Genomic DNA, 20,367 nt, shown 5'->3' with positions numbered 1-20,367 from the left:
GGGCAGGGGGGAAGGGGCAGGAATTGCCATGAGAGGCTCGCTCCTCTTGCTGATCTTTTTGCAGACAGAGGGAGCCAGGAAAACACACTGAGGAGGAGCAGATTGAGGTGGAGGAAGAGGAGGAGAGGCAGGGAGCATGGCACCTCTTGTTGCAAGATGGGGAGTAGGATTTTGGGAAGAAGGGCTGAATGTTGGAGAAAATATCAGGGCTTCGCTGGAGCTTGTTGTCATCTTATTGCAGGGGTTCCATGCTGCTGCCTCCTTATCACAAAAGTTCCACACCTTCTTGGTGTTTCTTGTGGGCAGCTCCTCAGAGCACTGACTCTTTCTTCTCACAAAGCAGCCAACTGACTCCAGTGCCCTTCTCACCCAGCCACCCCCACTCTTTTATAGCATCTTCTTCTCATGGGTTACAGCTGTGGCCTGGTAAAGTCAGGCCTGCTCCTAATCTTTGATAATTGGCCCAGCTGCAACTCCTTAGGGCTGAGATTACTTTCTACTCTATCTTTATTTTCTTCTATTCTATCCCCCTATAGGAGCTCTCAGTACTTTGTCTCAAATAGGCAGCACAGCATGACAGGAGTTACAAGAACCAGGGGAAACACATGCATGTAATGGACATAAGCCACCACAGCAAAATGAAGGAAAATGGCAGCACAGAAAGTCTGAGAAACTTCAGAGGAATGAAACATCCACAGGCAATAGTGAAAAAAAATACAAAATCACATAAAGAACACAGACAGTGTTGCCAGCCCAGCTCTAGCCCTTAAATTATTTCTGCCATGTTCAATTGCTCTAGCAGATGCAACACAAAAACCACGCTGGATTATCTAAAACCAACAGAGCTTCTGGGGAAGGCCATCCACGTACAAGAACAAACAAAACTATCTGACATTATTTCTACTGAAGCACTGTTCTTATCTCCTCTCCAAGGGAAATCAAAGATTTCCTAAGAGCATATAATCAGCTGAAACAATATATACTTACTCCTTGTGAAAGAAAAAAAAAGGAAATAAATTTGTTCTTTTATCTTTTTTCCCAAAAGACATATGAGGAAGAAAGTCATAGGGCGGGTTGGGTGAAAAAGCAAGACACTATGTCTGGCACATTTAATCTACTTAGTTTAGTCTTTTTAACAAATACATTATTGATTCTTGGTTTGTCTTTATTATTCACACTGTGAATTTTTTTTCAATTCTTGCCTCAGACTGCAGTAAACCATAATAAAGGGTCACACCAGCAGCTATTGTATTCAGGAAATCTACAACAACTCACACCTGAAATATTTCCATCTAATCTGGAGTTCAAAAATGCCAGTACACTTGGGAGGAACAGAGAGGGGGTGCTATTCTAAATTTGATGCTTAATGGCTTGTTCTTCACTGTACAGAAAGGCAATTCATGCTACTTGAACACAAACTACATGCTCGCTGATAAAAAAAGTGCTTGTGCGGGTTGTTGGACTTGATGCATCATTGCACCAGCTCAACAATTTTATGCATTAATTTTTTAAGAGAAAGAATTTTTTTTCCCCTTGCCCAGATGCTGCTTCATTTCTGTAGTAGTCATTTGCCTGGCAAGAGGTCAGCTCCACACATCCTTCCTTTTTGTCCTGCAAGGGTCACAATGTGCCTTATTTGATTTTATGTTCCTGCATCTATCAGCAACCAGCCAATCTACGCTATTTATCTTCATTTCAGGATATATCGCAGCAACAACTTTTTCAACAAAAACTGCATGGAATCCACTAGCACCTCTTCAACCTTCCCCCTAGCGCTGCACTGAAAGACCTTTCTGCATGTTCTGAGATTACAGCACTATACACAACAGATGAAAAGTGGTTAGAAGACTGTTAAAGTTTGGAATAATGGGAAAAACTGGATTAAAGTAAGAGTAAGGAAAAATTGAGATTTAAAACTCTGATTTCAGCAAACGTGCCTGGTTAAAATGGTGCATTACACACTTCTGATACTCTTAGCAAGATCTCAAATGCTAAAGGGTGTAAAAAAAATTAATGGGTAAAATATGAAAATAACCTTATCTCTTGGAACACCCTCATCAGAACACTTTTGACTAACAATTGCCCCAAGAAGCAGTTGCTTTTAAAACCCAATACTGGTAGCTGATCAACAAAATAATCCAGACCTCATCAGATAATTCAGGGTTTCAAAAGATCACAGTATTAATTGTTAAACAAGTTTTTGTTACAAATACGATTTCTCCTAACATCTCTGATTTGCATTTCACTCAGAATTATGCTTTTATTGAGTCTTGCATTCTTCAATCAAAAAGGAAATTAAATAACCAGTTAATGGCACATGCAATTCCAGAAACTCAAATCCAATTTAGTCTTGATATGAAGTTTAGGTCTTATTGAACTTGTTTTAAGTAGCATTTTCAACATGCATTCTGGTAAGTTGCCAGTGTATTGTTGGGGTTTTTAAAATTTATTTTTAAAGCATTATATGAGCAAACATGGGCTGCTTTAGGGAGGAATGTGATTTCCTAGTATTCAGAAAGGTGTAACAAACATCAAAATTTCTGGTTGGACCAACAGCAGTAAATCCAGCCTTAAAGTAAAATTATTCAATTTTGTGAGATACCACTCTTCAGGGGGAAACACATAAAGCCCAAACACACGTTTATCAAGTAATTTTGAACAATATTCAAACTGAAACAGCATAAAAAGCAATGACAGATCAAATGACAATTACTGTAGTCAGAAGGAATGTCCAGATTTGAAACAAAAGAACCAGTGCTATGGTTGGTCAGATCAAGCAGTGCAGGATTTGGAAGACTGAAAAATCTCTTTTGTCCAACAACGCAGTACAAATAAGAACCTGATCTGGACAATTTAAATGTAAATTTCTTACTACCTGTCAGACAAGTGAGATTTAAAGACATCCACTTAAAAACCCAGGCATCTCCAAACCTAGCTTTAAAGTGAAAATTGACCTCCCACCTCAATTTCCATCTAAATGTGGCCATGTGGCTGCAAAGGGGTTGTTTGTTCTAGCACTTTAATAAATTTAGGTTATGTGTATGGTGGGCATGAGATGACCCACACTACACCTGGGGAAAACCACCCTTGCAAGGCAGGTCCATGCCACAGTCAAACACAGCTAATCCTCTGGGAAACATGACATCCCAGGCAGATTGGCAGGAGGGATATGGAAAAGCATTAAATGCTTTGCATGGAGAAACCTCATTGATTGTTAAACAATGAGCCAAATGAGGGAAAATAGAAGATTTTTAATTGGGGGATATGTAAAAAGAAGTTGTCAATTCAAAAGAGCTTGTTGCATCACCAAAAATAATGTTAGACTTAGAATCAAGCTTAGGGAACAGTTTAGTCAATGTGATTTCCATTAATTTTATCAAAGTGTCCTCATTACACATACAATTACACTCAAGATAGTTCACTTTATCATGACAGCTGAACATCTGCAGATTGTGAAAAATACCAGTGCAATATTGAGTTGGGTTGGGATTATTTCAGTGAATTACTGGTATGCAGACAGTAGCCTCAGTTTTCCTCACATCTCTGGGAACAGAAATCAGTTTAAAAAACCCACAAAACTGCACAAAGGATGGAAAATTGTATGTATGTATCAATGCATGTATCAAAATCTAGAAAGGGAATAACAGAACCTAGGAGTGGGGGGGAAAAAAAGAATAAGAAACAGTTCTGCAAGCTCCTCTTGCAGGAGGTGGGAGAAGATTGGGGAGTGAGGGTGTGATGTTGAGCCTGGGAAAGGTGGGGTTCAGGGAAGACCTTTGCATCTCACAAGGTAAATCTATTTTAAGTGACAATGCACTAAATTAATTTCCCCCAAATTAGGACTGTTTTGCCCATTATGGTACTTGGCAAATCATCTCCCTGTCTTTATCTTGGTGCACATATTTCTTCATCTCCTCCTGTCAGCCAACACCAAGCCACCATACAACCACAGATTCCTCTGCCATAAAATTTTACATTTTACATGTTCTACTCTTTTTTCTTCACCAAAACACCCAACTTGAAAGCCTGAAAAAAGAAGTCCCAATCACATGCAAAAACAAGCCCCAGTCCCAGTAGTTACAGTAACCACTAGGAGACAGAAAAAGAATAACATACTCAAAGTTTGAGGTGTTATGCCACTGAAAGTCTGAATATTATTATTTAAAATTATTTCAAAAAGGAAAGGCACAGTTTCTATATAAACCATTTAAGAACAAGTAAAAAATAAATTACACCAGCACTGTAATGGGTACTAATCAAGATATGTTGAAACCACTGTATAACCAGCAGTCTTAACTTAGAAGTATTCTAAAAATACAGAAATAAAATGGTGGGCATCCAAATGAAAGAAGGATCTTTAAAATCAGAAAGGTTAGGGAAGAAGGATTTGTATTCCTTAGAAAATAGGAGATTACAATTAAACCTCTGTGAAACGAAATAATTTGAAGAAACCAGAAGACGAATTGCTGCAGGTTATCTGAGTTCATGCAAGCACCAAAAGTCCAATTGAGACATCCCTTCTCCAGCAGGAATTTGAAGAAAAATTCTCTAAACTGATTGAAAGAGCAGGAAGAAGGAAAAAATGTTAGCAGTCAGACACACTTTTGCAAGCAGTTTAAAAACTGCTTAGAACACATTTGAAAGAGCTTGTGTGCAATAACAGAGTCAAGGGAAGAAACAATGAATGTGTGAGCTTCTGGGACATTTATTGGGCTAAAATTTTAACACCAATTTTGTTTCTTACTATTTCCCATCAGATTCCACATCTACCTTTCTCATGTGCTGCAAGGGATAATACCACCAGAAACACATCAAAAAAACCTGATCCTTTGAAAGGATTGAAGTACTTTTGAAAATCCAGTAAACAAATAAAAAAAAAAGCCCACAATCCAGCTAGAACAAATCAAGTCCAGAATGTGGAAAAACATTACCCTTCTAAATCCAGTTCTGAGAACTGAAGGTGCAAGTGTCACACCCTTGTCCCCCCAGGAGTTACTCCATGCTCAGCCCTGCTGGCTGAAACACTTCTGTGGACGTCCTTTGCTTTGGGCCAAATCAGTTGGATTTGGATCCAGATTTGGTTGGATTGGATTCAACAGCTTCAGTGTAGGTGGTTTTTCACCCAGCCACACTTTTTGGGATTGAAATGGTTGGGCTAGGAGGTGGGCAGACCTGAGGAGGCCTCATGGCAGACCTGAGGAGGCCATGAGGCCCTGCTTGGGGCAGCTGTGGGCTGAGCTCTCCCACAGCAGCTGGAACTGGAGTACAAATTGTACTTAGACAGGACTTTCTGGGTGTTTGATGGTGGTGGGTTTTGGCAGTTTTTGATAAAACAAAGTGTCTTTTAAATAACTGCATCTGAGGTGTGCTAATGTGATGATACTGTCTTAAGCACTGAACACAAGAGACAGGTAATTCAGGATTGGACTGAAGCCCATGATTATCTTCTAGCAGTTACTGTGTGGATATTTAGATTTATCATCAAGGAAAAGAGAATTTCATCATCAGTCCTGACATTTTTGGGGAAGAGAGCAGCCTTACAATTTAAAGATCTGTAGACATTAATGTATTGAGTAGGCAGTGACAAAACCAAGCAATAAATACAGAGCAACCTAAATAGCACAGATCATACATTAAAAGTTACAAAATTAAGGCTACACATGAAATTCAGACAGAACCATTTTGTTTAGTAAGTAGAAAATCAGTGAAATATGTTGACAGTAAGTCATAAAAACAAATAATAAAAATAAGTAGATTAAAAAAAAACTGTGGAGGTAAGGGAAAATTTAAGACATCAAGAATGATAAAATGTGGAGCCAAGGCTGAAATTTATTCAGTACAAATATCAAGGTGACCTCTTCCTAGCAGAAAGCTTTGATACCATGAAACTTAAATAATTTGTGGAAATTGGTCTATCAAGCAGACATAACTTGTTATCAAATCCAATTTTTTAAAAGTAGATAATTTCTTGAAATCATATGCAATTTTAAATTAATATATTTTTATGAACTTTAAGCCTATGTTTTATTGGCATTAGTGCTGATGGAGAAATGTTTCTATTTATTCCTTTTCAGAAAATGCTCAGTTTAGTTAAGGTCAACATAAATGCCATGTAATCAACATGGAAAACTCAGAAGAAGGTCAACGACTAGGAAAGAGAGTCTTGAAAACGTGGAACAAGTCAAGAAAGGATTTGGAAGCTAATTCTTTACCCTCAAATTCCTCAAATTCCATAGCCAGAACACCAGTGACTGCCCTTAGGCAAGACAATTTTGAATATGCTGCATTATTAAAGAAATTCAAGGCCAGAGTAGTTACATATTCCCACATCACTTGTGTACAACTTTGGAAAATACCAACTGAACATATTTGTGGGGAGTTACACTCAAATCTGTCAGTTGCACATTCTCTAACTCTTGGCCACCAATCAGGGTAACTGCAGTCACTGCTTCTGTTTACTGATAGTCAATAAAACACTGACAGCTACACCACCCTACACAACTGAGAGACAGGTATAGGATTCCATAAAATGAAATCCTCATTAGGAATGACATGGAAGCAATGCCAATATGCATTCTCATTACCTGAATCATAATCACAGCTAGCAGCTTTGAATCTCACTTTTTTTTTTTTTTTTGGGAAGGGCCTACTATAAATCATTGCTTTACTGAAAACTAGTAAATTGTAGCTTATAATGTTGATAGCAAAATACAACAGAAGATTTCTAGGGCGCTGGCTGGCATGGCCAGCACGTAAGTAGCATCACTTGTTTCTTCTATATTGTTTCTAGTACTGTGAAAAATCTACCAGGTTTCCTTCCCATCTCACTTTGCAAACCAGGCAAAAAGGGAAAAAAAAATCTCTTAATCCAGCAGTGCCAGCTTAGCAGCAGAATTGTTCTTTACTCTCATTCCTAAAGACAGGAAAAAACCACCCTGAAAACCAAACCAAATGGAGAAGGCTACAACCAACCTGCAAATACAACTCAAAATGCCTTTGGACATGTTCCTAATGGCACTAGGCTAAAAAATAATGTCCTGGCCTCCTAACAGTCAGCTATAGCGAGTTTACTGCTACAACAAAAAGAATATTTAAAAACCTATCAGTGGCAGAATGTTTAGCACCTATTACAGACACAAGTGTAACTACCTAATGGTAATTAAGGGCATAAGAGAATGACTAATGCTCTGAATGCATAGAAGTGCATTGGTTTGGAAGCTATTATGATTGCACTGTCTGCAGCTCACAGCCTACACTGGGCAATTTACAGTGATAAGCATTCTGCATAAAACTGATACTCCATTCTTCCAGCACTGGATAATGAGCTGGTACATAAAGCTGAAACTACACACCACACGCTGGTCACCACCTGAACAGTCCATTTGCTCTTGTCCTAAGGATGCACCTGTTTTTCTTAATCTTAAATTCCACATATTCCTATGCTGTACTTTTCTCATCAAAATGCTAAACACTTCATGCGGTGTCTTTTGTGGTTTAGAAATACGTTTTTGTTCAGCAAAACTGAGAAACAAGAAAATGGATAAAGAACATACAGTACTGGCTGGCTGGTAGCTAGAACAAATGCTGACATTTATATCAGCTCTTATTTAGCTCAGGGGTTTCTGAACAGGCCTTTCCCATGCAGAAGTGGCATAAAATTATTCACATTGAATAGCACATTCCTCAATGAGTGACCTGGAAGTGCTACTCCACTGGACTAGGCAACCCAAAATTTGCTTTGTAAGAGAAACAAGTCACAAGGTATGATGAACTATTATATTTTCTATATAGGATACTCCCTGAAAATGAAGGTTTAATGCTTGCATTCCAGAGAGAAATGAAACAGAAGGGGGCAAAAATTCTTCCACTGCCACAGCATCACATACAAGAAATTATTATCCTTTAAATTATACCATATTTCTGCTAAAGGGCTCTTTCAAACATCAGAGAGAGAAAGGGGCAAAAATGATATGCTGCATTGTCCAAAACTAAATTGGAAAATGATAGATACAGATTATCATCTAGTAATTTATAGGAAAGCAAGTACTTTCATTCTCTTGTATATAAGTAATATACTGAAAGGAATAAAAAAGATATACAAATCGTTTACAAATCAGACTTTAAAGCAATGTTCTTTTCAAGGGGCTAGATAGTCTTCCAAGAAAAAGTAAGATAAAGTCTTCCCTGCCCAAATCAAATATTTTTTAAAAGGTACAATGCTTTGGACTAGATTTCTCCTCTGCAGAGCTCAATGCAGTTATTCAAAGTGAATAGGGTCAACTACAAAAAAACCACATTTAGTCCTCTTGATATTTCACAGCTAGTGCAAATCACCATGGCTTCTCTGAAACCAGTGTACTCCAACATTAACTTAGTTCTGTTTCCATTTAGTTAGCAGATGAAAGCCTAAAATCACAGCCATAGGTAGAAAAAAGTACATTAGTAAGTAAAGAATATTACTGTCAGTACTACTATGAGTAGGCCAGCTAAAGGAGTCCCATATTCCTCATGTAACTCTAGAAGCCATGCAGCTGATGCACAATTCCAAAAAACAGATAAGAAGAATGAAGAAAGTTAAGCAAACATCTACCAAAAGTTCCAAAGTCCTCTGTACAGCTGTCAGAGTAAATAATTTTCTTTAGGCTGCCATTTGTTTTCCTTTCCATCTGGAACCAGCTTACCTCCTGTTCCCTGAGACAAAATCAGAGTCTGTGTGAAGCTATAGCCACTCAGACCTGCCAGCAATATTAACAGAACCATGGGATGGCTTGGGTTGAAAGGGACCCTTATATAATCTAAACTTCAACCCCAAATTTTTGCTGTTTTTTGCAGTAGCCATAACACATCCTGCCAAACCAAGGAGTCGTTTTGGTTCCCATGGGATCAGACACAAAATCCCTCCACAAACACAATTCAGGTCGTTCTCTCTTCAAGGCAAGAACTTGTAAGCCACTGTGACTTTTCCTCCTGAGGACTTACCCAGGAGCTCTGTGTCCCACATCAGTGATGGATGAGGTTTTGGGATGCTCTCAATAACCTTTATCACCCCCGCCAAGCCCTCTGACTGAGAGTGAGCAGTTTGTTTATGGGCGGTGCTGGTGACAGGCACAACAACGAGTCCCCTCATTCAGTCAAATGGGTGAATTGAAGGATTAGTCTGTCATGCCAGCACAGGGCCTCATTTTTCTTCTGTGCTACGTGGGTCACCCCCTTCCCACAGCTTGTATTTGATCATGATTAATTCGTCAAGGCTGGCTATAGCATGGAAATGAAGAAATGGATTGCCAATTACAGTTATCTTCTTGCAGAACACCCCTTGAACCAGTCCTTTTCTGCAGTAGTGACAGCTCAGAAATAAACCAAAAGCAGCTCTATTGAGCAGAAGCCTGATCCAAAGTGTGTTTTAAAGCAGAGGGTGACTTCCACCTGCCCAAACCAGCTCTACAGTGTAAATGGGTGACTTCTATCCTGCCTGCCTGGCAGGTACACAAAAAGCCCACTCCCAATTGTTTTTGTAGTCGCCTTGTTTATATGTGCTGAATTTCTCACTTAACACTCGTCAACAAGGAGGTGCACATTTGTTTCTGTGAGCCTCACCCTGAATAAACCTGAAGGGGAATTTAATATGTGTACAATTAGTGCCAAGTAAACAAACCTAGCAATGATTCTGCTCTGCACAGAAGCTCAGATAAGGATTTGAGCTTTCTCCCCAACAGCACTCACAGAAAGGTAAATTCTGACTCTTGCTGCATTTCCTCTGCAAAAAGCCTTATGTGTTCTTACTAGCTGTGTTATATTTCATCCATACAAGAAACTAACTTAAACTGAATAATCAGATTCTGATAGATTAATTAAACAGGAAACAATTCCACAACAACCTGATATTTTATGAATAATTATTAATATGGAATTTGAGAAATAACACTGCAGCCTGGCAATGCATGCATGCAATCTGTTTAATTCATCGATACAATCACCAGCAAGTAACTTGAGTTGAATAAATTCAAAGTATGTGTATACATCTAACTTTTTATTACCTCAGAAATTACTAGTTAAAAAGAAAATCCCTTTTTCTAAAACAAAACAAAAAAAAAATTAAAAAAAATTCAGAACATTGTAATAGATGCTTCCTTCCATTGTTGTAATTCATGGTACTTTATTTTCTGGCACATCACACCTTGAGACAGCAGAAGACAGGTGAACATTTTGCCAACATGTGCAGCACACAATAGCTTTAAATACATTGCCAAGATAAAAAGGCACAACTAACTCTCTTCCAGGCCCAAGGTGGCCCTCCATTAACCCAGCTGCCAACACGATCTGCGGTGTGCAGAGCTGCAGAATACATCTTATAAACAGGATTTTGGCTTAGGAGAAGGATTAGTCATTCACTACACAGAACCTTTCAGCTCTGCTATTCTGCCTCAGTGGCAGTTGCCCTTTCCAGTGATATATGGCAGCATCACAATTTAACAAAGATGCAGGAAAAAGGACAACACAGTGAATGACTCCCTGAGCCAGAGATGCCTTTAGCTTGACTTTCAGGTACTTTGATGAGACTCAGAGTAGCAGTTCTATTCTGTTGATCTTTTCTTTCATTTCAGGAGAAAGATATTTGCCCTTGCAGCAATGCATTTTTACCTCTCACAAGCCACCTAAGAGTCTCCATATTCTCATACACTTCTTCCAAACTTCCTGGAGTGACCAAAGTTAAGAATGAGAGATGACTTTGGTAGTGTAAATTTATATATATATATGGTGACTTTCTGTGTTTGTACTGGAGTAGTATTAAGGGTCTCCAACCCTGATTAGGACCATTACAATAGATATTGCATAAACAAACAGTAAGAGATAATGTCTGCTATGGAGAATAAAAAGCAGGACAAATAAGGCCCAGCATCACAATATTCTGTGGCCAGACCACAGATGGACCCTTTGCACTAAAAACTAAGGAACTGATGGGAAACAGAAGCTGTTTTCCTGAGGCATTTACTAACAAATGCAGTCACAGAAGTTCAAAAAGATACCAAAGGTCAACACCTTTGTGGTAAAACTATTTGATATATGTGACACCACAAATATTACTCCTACTCAACTTTAATGTGTCAGGGCTTTTAAAAGCTCTGCAAGGACACACAAAGTCCTGCACTACTTTCCCGTCCTCACAGAATGAGTTTCAAGCTGTGAGTGGGACTCAGCTGAATACATTCAGAGTCACAGGATATCTCAGGCTGAAAGGGAACCACGAGGATTCTTGAGCCAGACTCTCTGCTCCTCACAGGACTACCTGAAATTAAATTATGGGACTAAGGGCATCATGCTCATCAGGTTTCATGGCAGCTTCCTTCGGTTTACGTTTGTAAACTCCAGATAAAACAATTGCATGGTATTAAAAGGAATAGAAATCTTGCCATTGGTGAGCTTTTTCTAGCTGCCAAAGTATACAGAACGTGGGGTATAACTAAGATTACATGCAAGACTAGTTAAGCCAGAGTGCACAGGTAAATGAAATCACTGCTAAGTGCAAAAATGTGGAAAGGCATGAAAAAGATATTACTATAATGACTGTGTTTTCACACTACATCAAATAATGAATATGTTCAAAAGACACCCAAAACAACACGGTAGAATTCACTAATGGATTGGGCTCCAAGTTAAGTTTTAGAGACATGCTCTTTCCTGGGGCAAGGGGCAAGATTACATCAAAGAAAAAATTTGGATAGCAATAATTGGGCTTTTTACCAAGAAATATTTTATACTCCATGTATCATCTTAATGCAATGTCTCTAGGATGAGGTCCACATAGCTTTATTTTCTTACTTCAATTCATTTCTTAACAAATCAGCTTCAAAGAGCTCTAGCTTTTCCAGAGTGTAAAGGCACAGAACAAACACATCAGATTATCATGTTGACATCAGCCAAGACAATTTAGAAAAGAGAATTAAGTGATTCTGTTGGTATACAACCATATAGAGCTTTAACTTTCATCATGGTAATTGAGACATTCCTAGCTCTTTGAACAGAAAACCACAAATATGAAAGCAAATAATATAAATGATCAGCTGAAGCCTTGTTTATAATTTCTGCAATATGCTTTCTGGATACCAGAGAACTTTTCCAGCTTATTTATGCTTTACAGGACAGTTACCTGACAAAAAAATAATAATACAAAAAGTGAAAGGAAAAAAGGGAAAAGTGCCCAAACCTCAACATGTTTTTGATGCCTTTGGGGATGTTCCTGGCTTTTCCTCAGGAATCTGGAGATACCTACAGAGCTCATGTAAAGCAACTTGAGCCATGCTAGTAGCTTCAAGGTGGAAAAGACTATGAAATAAGAGCAAGAGAGAGCACACAATTGTTTCTTGCAGAGTAGCACCCAGGCAGTGAGGTTAAAGAGGGCGGGCAGCTGCAAGGTTGAAAGGTGTGATAATATAATAATATATATCTAATATAAATATGGCTGAAATATAAATATCATTTTTAAGAGGAAAAAGTAACTACATAGACTTTTATTTCTTCCTAAGGAGAACAGGGAAAAAATTAAAAGAGATGCCATGAGGCAACTATTTAGTCAACAGTCTAAGCTTTCAAAGGGAAATTTTTAAGGACAGTCACTAAATGCCATTTTCATGAAGGACAGGATTTGTCCTCTAGCATTCAGGGGAAATGCTGCAAATTGGACCAGTCAGCAAGACCTTCAGAATAGATAAAATTCTAGATAGTCAAACTACATTATCCATAAAAAGCTAATTTCCACCGAAAAAGAGAGCTTATTAAGTCTCTCGTCTGGAATCAAGCTAGAGCTTCTCCTTGCTAAATACATCACATGAATGTTAATTTTAGACTGCTGAGAGCTCATCAATTTACACTTCCCTGTAATAATTTTTTAGTATTTAAATTATGGGAAGACACCAATTAGTATCATGGACACCACACTATCTGAAATAAGAACACTGTTAAATAATGCATGCAACAAATTTTTATACAAGTAGTAATTAGATTTCTAGGATTAGTTGAATATTATAATAGTAATTTCATAGCTGTTACCATTACTTTTAATAATAATCTATTTAACTGGTGATCAGACCCAAAAGAAGTGTCAAAGAATGAGTTCTCATATATCTTCATTTTTACAAACATATTATATTTTGCCAATTAACAAGCAAATAACAAAATGCAATTAACTCTCAATGAGTTACAAAAAAGGTCTTTTAAAACAACACAGTGTCAAAAAAGTTGCTGTGGTCTAAGCTGAGGGATGAGGAGCTGCTGATCAAGTTTAAAAATCAGCTTAGTTATGAAAATCTTTTTTATAGGAACTTTCCTTACGTGACCTACCAGATTGGGATATTTTATCATGAAGAATTTATATGATAATATCCATTTTCCTGGATAACCTCAACTGACATCACAATATCCAAATTCTGATGCTCACATAAGCATTAAGCCTTTTTAATGGTGACAGAAACTCAAAGGACCAGACTGAAGATAAGTATAAAACCACTTAATAGTTACTTATTACACACTGGTGTATAGTGGCCCTGGAAAATTTACAGCTGACTCCTTCCTGGGAAAGATGACAGTGCAGCCCTTATTAGAATTGCTCATTAAAGAAACATCTATTCCAGAAATGAAATGCCAACAGAAAAATGAGGAAAAAAAAACAGATGAGAAAGATGGAAATAGATGGCCTCAACCTTTAACCCTGTGTCAGGAATTTATTCTGCCTTTGAAAACATTTGGTTTAGTCTTCTGACTCACATTTTACGAGGGCTTGCACAACCCTTCAGTCAAACACCTGTTGGTTAATCCCTTGTTATAATCTACCTGGGATCACCTCCTGGGGAGAAGAGCTGAAGGAGATGCTCCCAGCCCCCTGTAGCAGGATGAATCACTCCTTGGACTCTGAGCAGCACAGACAGGGGCTCAGGACACTGGTGACACAAGCTGGCATACACACAGCAATTTACTCTACTTTTTTTATTTTCAGACTTCCCTTTAGCAACACATAGCAAAAAAAAAAAAACACAACCATGTAATTTTTTGTCATTACCAGTCCAAAAGCTACAAGTAAGCCTTAGTGGCCTGATTCTACAGCAGCTAGATTTACTCCAATGTAAAATGATGTATAAAATGTGGTGAAACTGTGCATTTCCACTACCTAAATCACCACAGACATTCTGCACTTCCGTGGCATTTGGTCTATTTCTCTCTCTGTTTTTAAGATTAATGCAAGTATAAGTTCATAAGAAAACTAAGAGCTGCCTTTATATTTCTTCTCAGAAAGGACAGAGGACATAATTTTCACGAAATCAAGCTAAGGTACATCATACAGCTACAGTGATGTAGAGACAGAAATACACACCAATTGGAACTCAGAGTTTCATCTTTCTCCCTCCACTTTATTTCTTCTGTTTCCCCCTCTGCCTTAAGTTTAAAATGACATTTAAATACTAGTTTTTGTTGTCAAAGAGCAGCTTATATTGCCAACATAAGTATCTCAGAACAAAGCCCAGCCCTGTATTACTGTAAAGTAACAGCAAGGAGGTAACACACAGGTGTGCACAGACCATAACATCTTCAATTCCTTCCATATGTAGCCTATCCCACAATTATCCCTCAAAATATTTGTGACAAACATGAAAAATCCTGTCTCCTTACACCCATCTGCAAAGCCTTGTTTTAATTTTGTGGCTTGGAAGGTTTGTAGCACCATATCCAATAACCCTTGTTCATTCTGCAGGCCGCAAACACCACAATTTGTGGAGAGCTTCTTAATGAGGTGCTCTTCCAGAAAATCTACTAAAAAAAGTGGCATTTCCCCCTCAATCCTCTCTTCTGGAGGTATCTCAGACATAATAAGACAGTAATTAAGGGGAAACTGGACATGTAAATGGTGATCCACTGGTATAACATGAAAATCTGACATACTACAGCCTAAAATAGCACTTTGTACCCTCTGAACTATAGATTTTTTCATTCCTTTTTATAATTTTTCTCCCAAACAGATAGTAAAATTGCTTTAAGAAGGAAAAAGAGACAAAAATGTAAGAAAATCCCTCAAAATCAAACTGGCCTGGCTTATGTTTATGTGTTACTAAAGAGCTGCTAAGGATGTCTGGAGCTTGACACTCCAATACCTCCCTAATGCCATGGGAGGGATGTAAATCCTCAGTCCTCCTCCCAAAACAGTTTTATTTGGGAAACTTCAAGCTCTTGGTATAAATGAAAACATTTATTGCAATGGAAAAGAGTAATCCAGGGATCCAGGGAGATATAAACCTTCACAACCTTTGCCTTCTTAGACTGATTAGCAGTTCTTAAGCTTATTAAAGGTGACAGGGATCTCTTAGGAAAATATATTAGGGATTTGGGATCTCGTAGGGAATTTTTTTTCTCAGAGTGCCTGTGGGCAGACTCTCACTTGTTTTTTAGTCCTTACGAAAATTTAGCATTGGTTGCTTCCTACGTCATTTTTCAAAGATGGAATCCCTCATTTGAATCAAACTTCTAAGTCAGAGATCCTTTGTGAGTGGATTTGTTGCCAGCCCTCTTTAAACAGGAGCACGTGCAAATCCAAGTTTTGCCTGCTGGCGCTGTGCAGCAGCCAAATGGCCTTCTCAAGGCTGTGACTTGTTCAAGCTGAAACATCCACAGCCCTGTGATGGGTGGAGATGGAGCATCAGGAAAGTGTCTGGGGAGGAGGGCAGACTTTTCCTCTATCCAACACTCTTGCCATGAAAGCAATCTGCCCTTTGCCAAGACCTCAGGAAAAGCCTTGCTTGCTTGTTCCTTCCCAGCCTCCTTTTTATGGGAGTAAAGGAGTGCTCTGCAGTGATGAAAACAAGAATGGACTGCTCCCCACAGAAGTGTGAACACTCTGTCCTAAGGATGAGAGTGCAGGTGAGCAATCTGCACATCTACAGGAGTCTGGAGCAGAACTCAATCCTGATTCTCACACTGGATATACTCAGCCAACCTCCAGCAAATTTCTGCACTTCAATTTGTAAGAGAAATTGCATCCTCAGCCAGGGGTTTCTGAAGGGAAAGAATTTGTTTGTATGGATCCAAGATGAGGAAACAGCAAGTGTGTTCCTTTTATAGTGCTTTATTGGGACAGTCCAGTGTTAGGTGCACAGCACAGAAAATCATCTTGGCCACCAAGGAGGAGGCTGATCCACTTTTTCATCTAGACACTGCCTTTATCTAAAGGAATATGCATGGATAGAGGGGAAAACCCCAACAAAACCAAAAAGATTAAAGCATAGTTTTGTGGGGCTTGTGTGTACTTGACATTGCAAACACGTCACCACCCACAGTGTAATTTTAGCAATGCAACTGCTATCAAACATTCTTGAAAATACTGACACCTGAAGCTAGATGCAGGGCTGCCTTTTTCATTATTACTCTCAGGCAGTGCATCTGAAAGTCTGGAAAGAAGGGAAGTACTTTTTTAATTGAGAAATAAAAAACATTTCTTAAAATGTAAACAGTACAATCAAATAGAGGCTGTATTCCCCCCTCCAAAAAAAAACTCCAAAAAGCAGCCTCAGAAAAGCAGAGCATTTTAGCACAAATGCATTTAAATTTATTTCCAACAGTGAAAACAGCAATTACAGAAAAAGCATCTGCTGCAGTGTATAATGTTTCAGTAAGCCACGGCTACCTTTGAGAAAAGCATTGAAAACTTCCCATAAACTCACTAGTCCTATCAGAGATCCTTTCCAACTTTCTCTGCTGGCTTCAGGGAACCATATTTCTCACCTGCTGAGACTTTTCTATTAACTAGGCCAATTCTAAAATAAAGTGAACTATTATTCTTTGTACGTCCCACTTACTGGTAATTTCTATATACTTACATCATATCTTGCTTGATATTCTAAAATAAATGCATCAAACAAAAAGAAATGTAAACAAAAATAAGTATATCAAACAAAAATGTATCTGTGTAAAATATCAAGATTTAGGCCAATGAATCAAAAGGACTAAAATGCAAAGCTTGCCACCAAGTTCCAAAGGGGAACCAAAACTGAGAACAGAGGGAAAGCTTTATCTGAAACCAGATTTCTATTCAGCCAATCCTAGTGCTCATGGAAATGGCATCTGCATGTTCTTCTGCAACAATGGAAATGCAGTTCAAGTAGAAGGGAATACAGCCCCCAAACTGCACTAGATTTTACCTTCTGAAGCCTATTTCAGATCTACAATCATCAAAAAAATCTTAATAAGGTGTCCTTAAAAATAGAAGGAACAAGCCTAAATATTTCTGCCTTCATTTCTCCCCTCCTGAATCTGAATTATCTGTTTATTCAATGCTCAGATTACTTTATCTAACAATTACTATATGTTATGATTTATGTCATGCTACATTGTTACATGATAATGGCTTTTTAAAAAAATTACTGCTGTTTAGCATAAACTCATTGATAGTTTGGGTTGGAAGGGACCTTAAAGATCATCTGGTTCCAATTCCCCCTGGGACACCTTCCACTAGACCAAGTTGCCTAAAGTTCCATCCCACCTGGCCTTCAACAGTTCAAGACATGGAGCATCCTCATGTTTCTTTAAAACATCCTTACTTTAAAAACTTGAAATTGTATAAATAATCAAACCTACAATCATTTATTTGATATAAATTGGAAAAAAAATCAGCATAGGTTATTGTTTAAGGGAAAAAATCCCCTTTGTAGTTTGCATGTTTTCTCAAATTCCTCAATTTTTTTCTCTAAATATTGAACTACTTGTTTTTTTCCTCCTTCAAACATCATGCTCACTTCTTTCACAATGCCAACCAAAAGCCAGTTAACAGCTAGAGATGGATTACCTTGATTACAACAAAGCAAGAGACTTACAATAACCATTTCCTTCCAGTTCCTTCAGGCCATGTAAATTTGCATGTAAATTAATAAACTAAAACGGTGGAAGCAAAACTCAAGGGAACTAACACAACTTCCTGTAACTCCAACAAGCTGGCTTGGCATTTTTTATTTTTTTTGGCCAGTCTTGGACATCATGGCATCTTTCTTTCTTTCCCTCTGGATGGAAAATTTTGCCAGACCCCTATTTTTCCCTTGCTGAAGTAACAGCAGCGTGTTTATGAGTTACTGCAGAAGGGAAATCACAGTTGCAGGTCTTGGCTCACAGGCTCTAAGGGTTATGCTAAGGGCTGTGCACAACAGTATCCCACTTCCCAGCACACCAGCATCCAGCCACAGCCAAAGGCGTTGGGTCTCTGTTACTTAACACAGTATAAATACATTGGTGAGATAAAATGACTAATGAGACATCTGATAGGAAATATCACTGTTTGAAATACCAATAATAGGGAAAAATGAGTAAGAATAAGTGACATCAAAGGTGTGTCTTACCATAAATTCCGGTTGAAATACAGGGAAAGGCCTGTAAAACATATGAAAGGGAAAAAAAGATCAGTGGGATATCTGTTTACCATACTTTTTATCAAAACCAAGAGTGTTTTTAAATGCCTGTTTTTTAACACCCAGAGATTATATGTTACAGCATTCATGGATACAGCAGTCAAATCACAGGCATTCTCATGTCATTATATGAAACATATTCCATATGTTTTCCTTGCTGCCACATTAATAAAACTGCATTCTTTTTCACATCTTGAGCTACAAGCAACATTTGAACACAGACTCATTCTTAAAACTGCCTTTTGAGCTAAAATTTGATGCTATGAGCTAAAAATGAACACCATAAGCTACTACAGTAGCAAAAAAACAAGTCATATCATCTGGTTAGAGTTAGACAATGTTTCTTCATCAGTAAAATAAGCTTGGCCAGCTCAGACTATGTTATGCCTCTTTGCCATGCCCTCATTCACTATAATCTCCTTTTTTGATTCAGTTCTTGACCTCTGTTCTTTTGGATGTGGTTTATGGTGTGACCCAACACAGCTGGACTGCTACAAGCCAAAGGTTTCCAAACTGGTACAGGGGGAGGAACTGGAAGATGCTGATGAAAAGAAAAAGTACATTTTTGGGGCAGCTTGGACACCGAAGAATATACATCACACAACAAGAAATATTACAGACACTGTGCCAGGAAGAACAATAATTTGCATTCCTGCTAGCTGTGTGTGTTGTCTTGAGATTTGCATTTCTATGAGCCAGAGTCAGTTTTCCACCAGGAAAAAAACAAAGCTGATGTTTCAGGAGAGAGGCAATTTTCTTGGTGTTCAGCTGATACGTGATATCGCCTTTGCCTCCCACCTCTGGACTTACAGCAGGCACAGCTCAAAGGTATGAGAGCACCTGGGACCAAAGTCTCAAATATCCACCCTGAGGCTCCCTCCAGATCCCCCAGCAATGAGTCATCATACAAAAGAAAGAATAACTTCTTTACTTAATCACACAGGAAAACATTATTCAAAGCTAATGCTTGCTTTATATTTAACCAGGGAATTAATTAGGGAATGGTGATTAAGAAAGGAGAGGTCTAATGGAAAGAATACATCCTCCCCTCCCCTCTGAAAATACTTAACTAAAATAAAGTGGAGGAGAATTATAGTCTCATTCCTTCTCATAGCCACTACAACTTACATCCTGAAAAGTACTTAGCTTTGTAGTTTGTACCCAATAAATCACAAGAATCAGCTCTTTAAAGAAATGAAGAATAGAGTAGAAAAAAGAAAAAACAACCATCACATGGGTACAGAATTCAGGCTGAAGTGGCAACAGATACTTCAACAATCAGAGAGAAGCATAAAGGATGATTTTGTTCAGTTTAGAAAAAGATCTCAAAATTCACCCCTGTTGCAGTTTCCACATGTTAAGAGATAATTGCTCCAAACAAGTGTTTTGTTTTCCATTCTTTGCAGAATTTGAGTAACAGCATGGGACTTAGACACTTATTTGTCTCAGAAAAGGAATACCAGAGTATTCATGGTTCCTTCTCCCACTGGCCACACAAGCAGGTAAGGGGAAAGAGTCCTGCAGCACCTCCAAAGCTCCATCAATCCCGTGGCTCCTTGGGCAACACCCCACATGGTGCCTCTGGGACACATCTCCACTGCTAACTTCAGATTCCACATGTGTGACAAAGCCACCCACCCACCCACCTGGGGGACCTTGGGTAGAGCAGTTCTGCATCCCCCTGGCAGCAAAGAGCAGCAGCTCCCCCCAGGTCACTGCAGGTTCCTCCCTGCTGCAAAGCAAAGGGCGGACAGGGCTCTGAGCAAGAGCACAGGTCCTTAAGGTTCTAAAAGACCTCTAAGATCACGGAGCCCAACCCTTACATGAACCTTCCTTACAGCCATGACAGGGACCTTGAAGGGGTCTACAAGACTGGCTGCTGCACTGTGGGGCAGGCTCAGCACACAGGGCCAACATCTGGCACCACAGC

The 20,367-nt window shown here is 38.7% G+C and overlaps 1 protein-coding gene across 4 annotated transcripts in view; it reads right to left on the bottom strand.

Moving 5' to 3' along the window:
• MACROD2 (mono-ADP ribosylhydrolase 2) overlaps positions 1–20,367 on the bottom strand; it is an 851,553-nt gene that overhangs the window by 261,558 nt on the left and 569,628 nt on the right. For all 4 annotated transcript variants that reach the window (XM_077176111.1, XM_077176112.1, XM_054629913.2 and 1 more), the window contains one exon: positions 18,369–18,399. In XM_077176111.1, the coding sequence (XP_077032226.1) occupies positions 18,369–18,399 (31 nt within the window). The remainder of the gene's footprint in view (positions 1–18,368; positions 18,400–20,367) is intronic.

Source organism: Agelaius phoeniceus, chromosome 3 (genome assembly GCF_051311805.1).
Source record: "Agelaius phoeniceus isolate bAgePho1 chromosome 3, bAgePho1.hap1, whole genome shotgun sequence".
Lineage (NCBI taxonomy): Eukaryota > Metazoa > Chordata > Aves > Passeriformes > Icteridae > Agelaius > Agelaius phoeniceus.
This window is presented reverse-complemented; position numbering and strand designations above follow the sequence as displayed.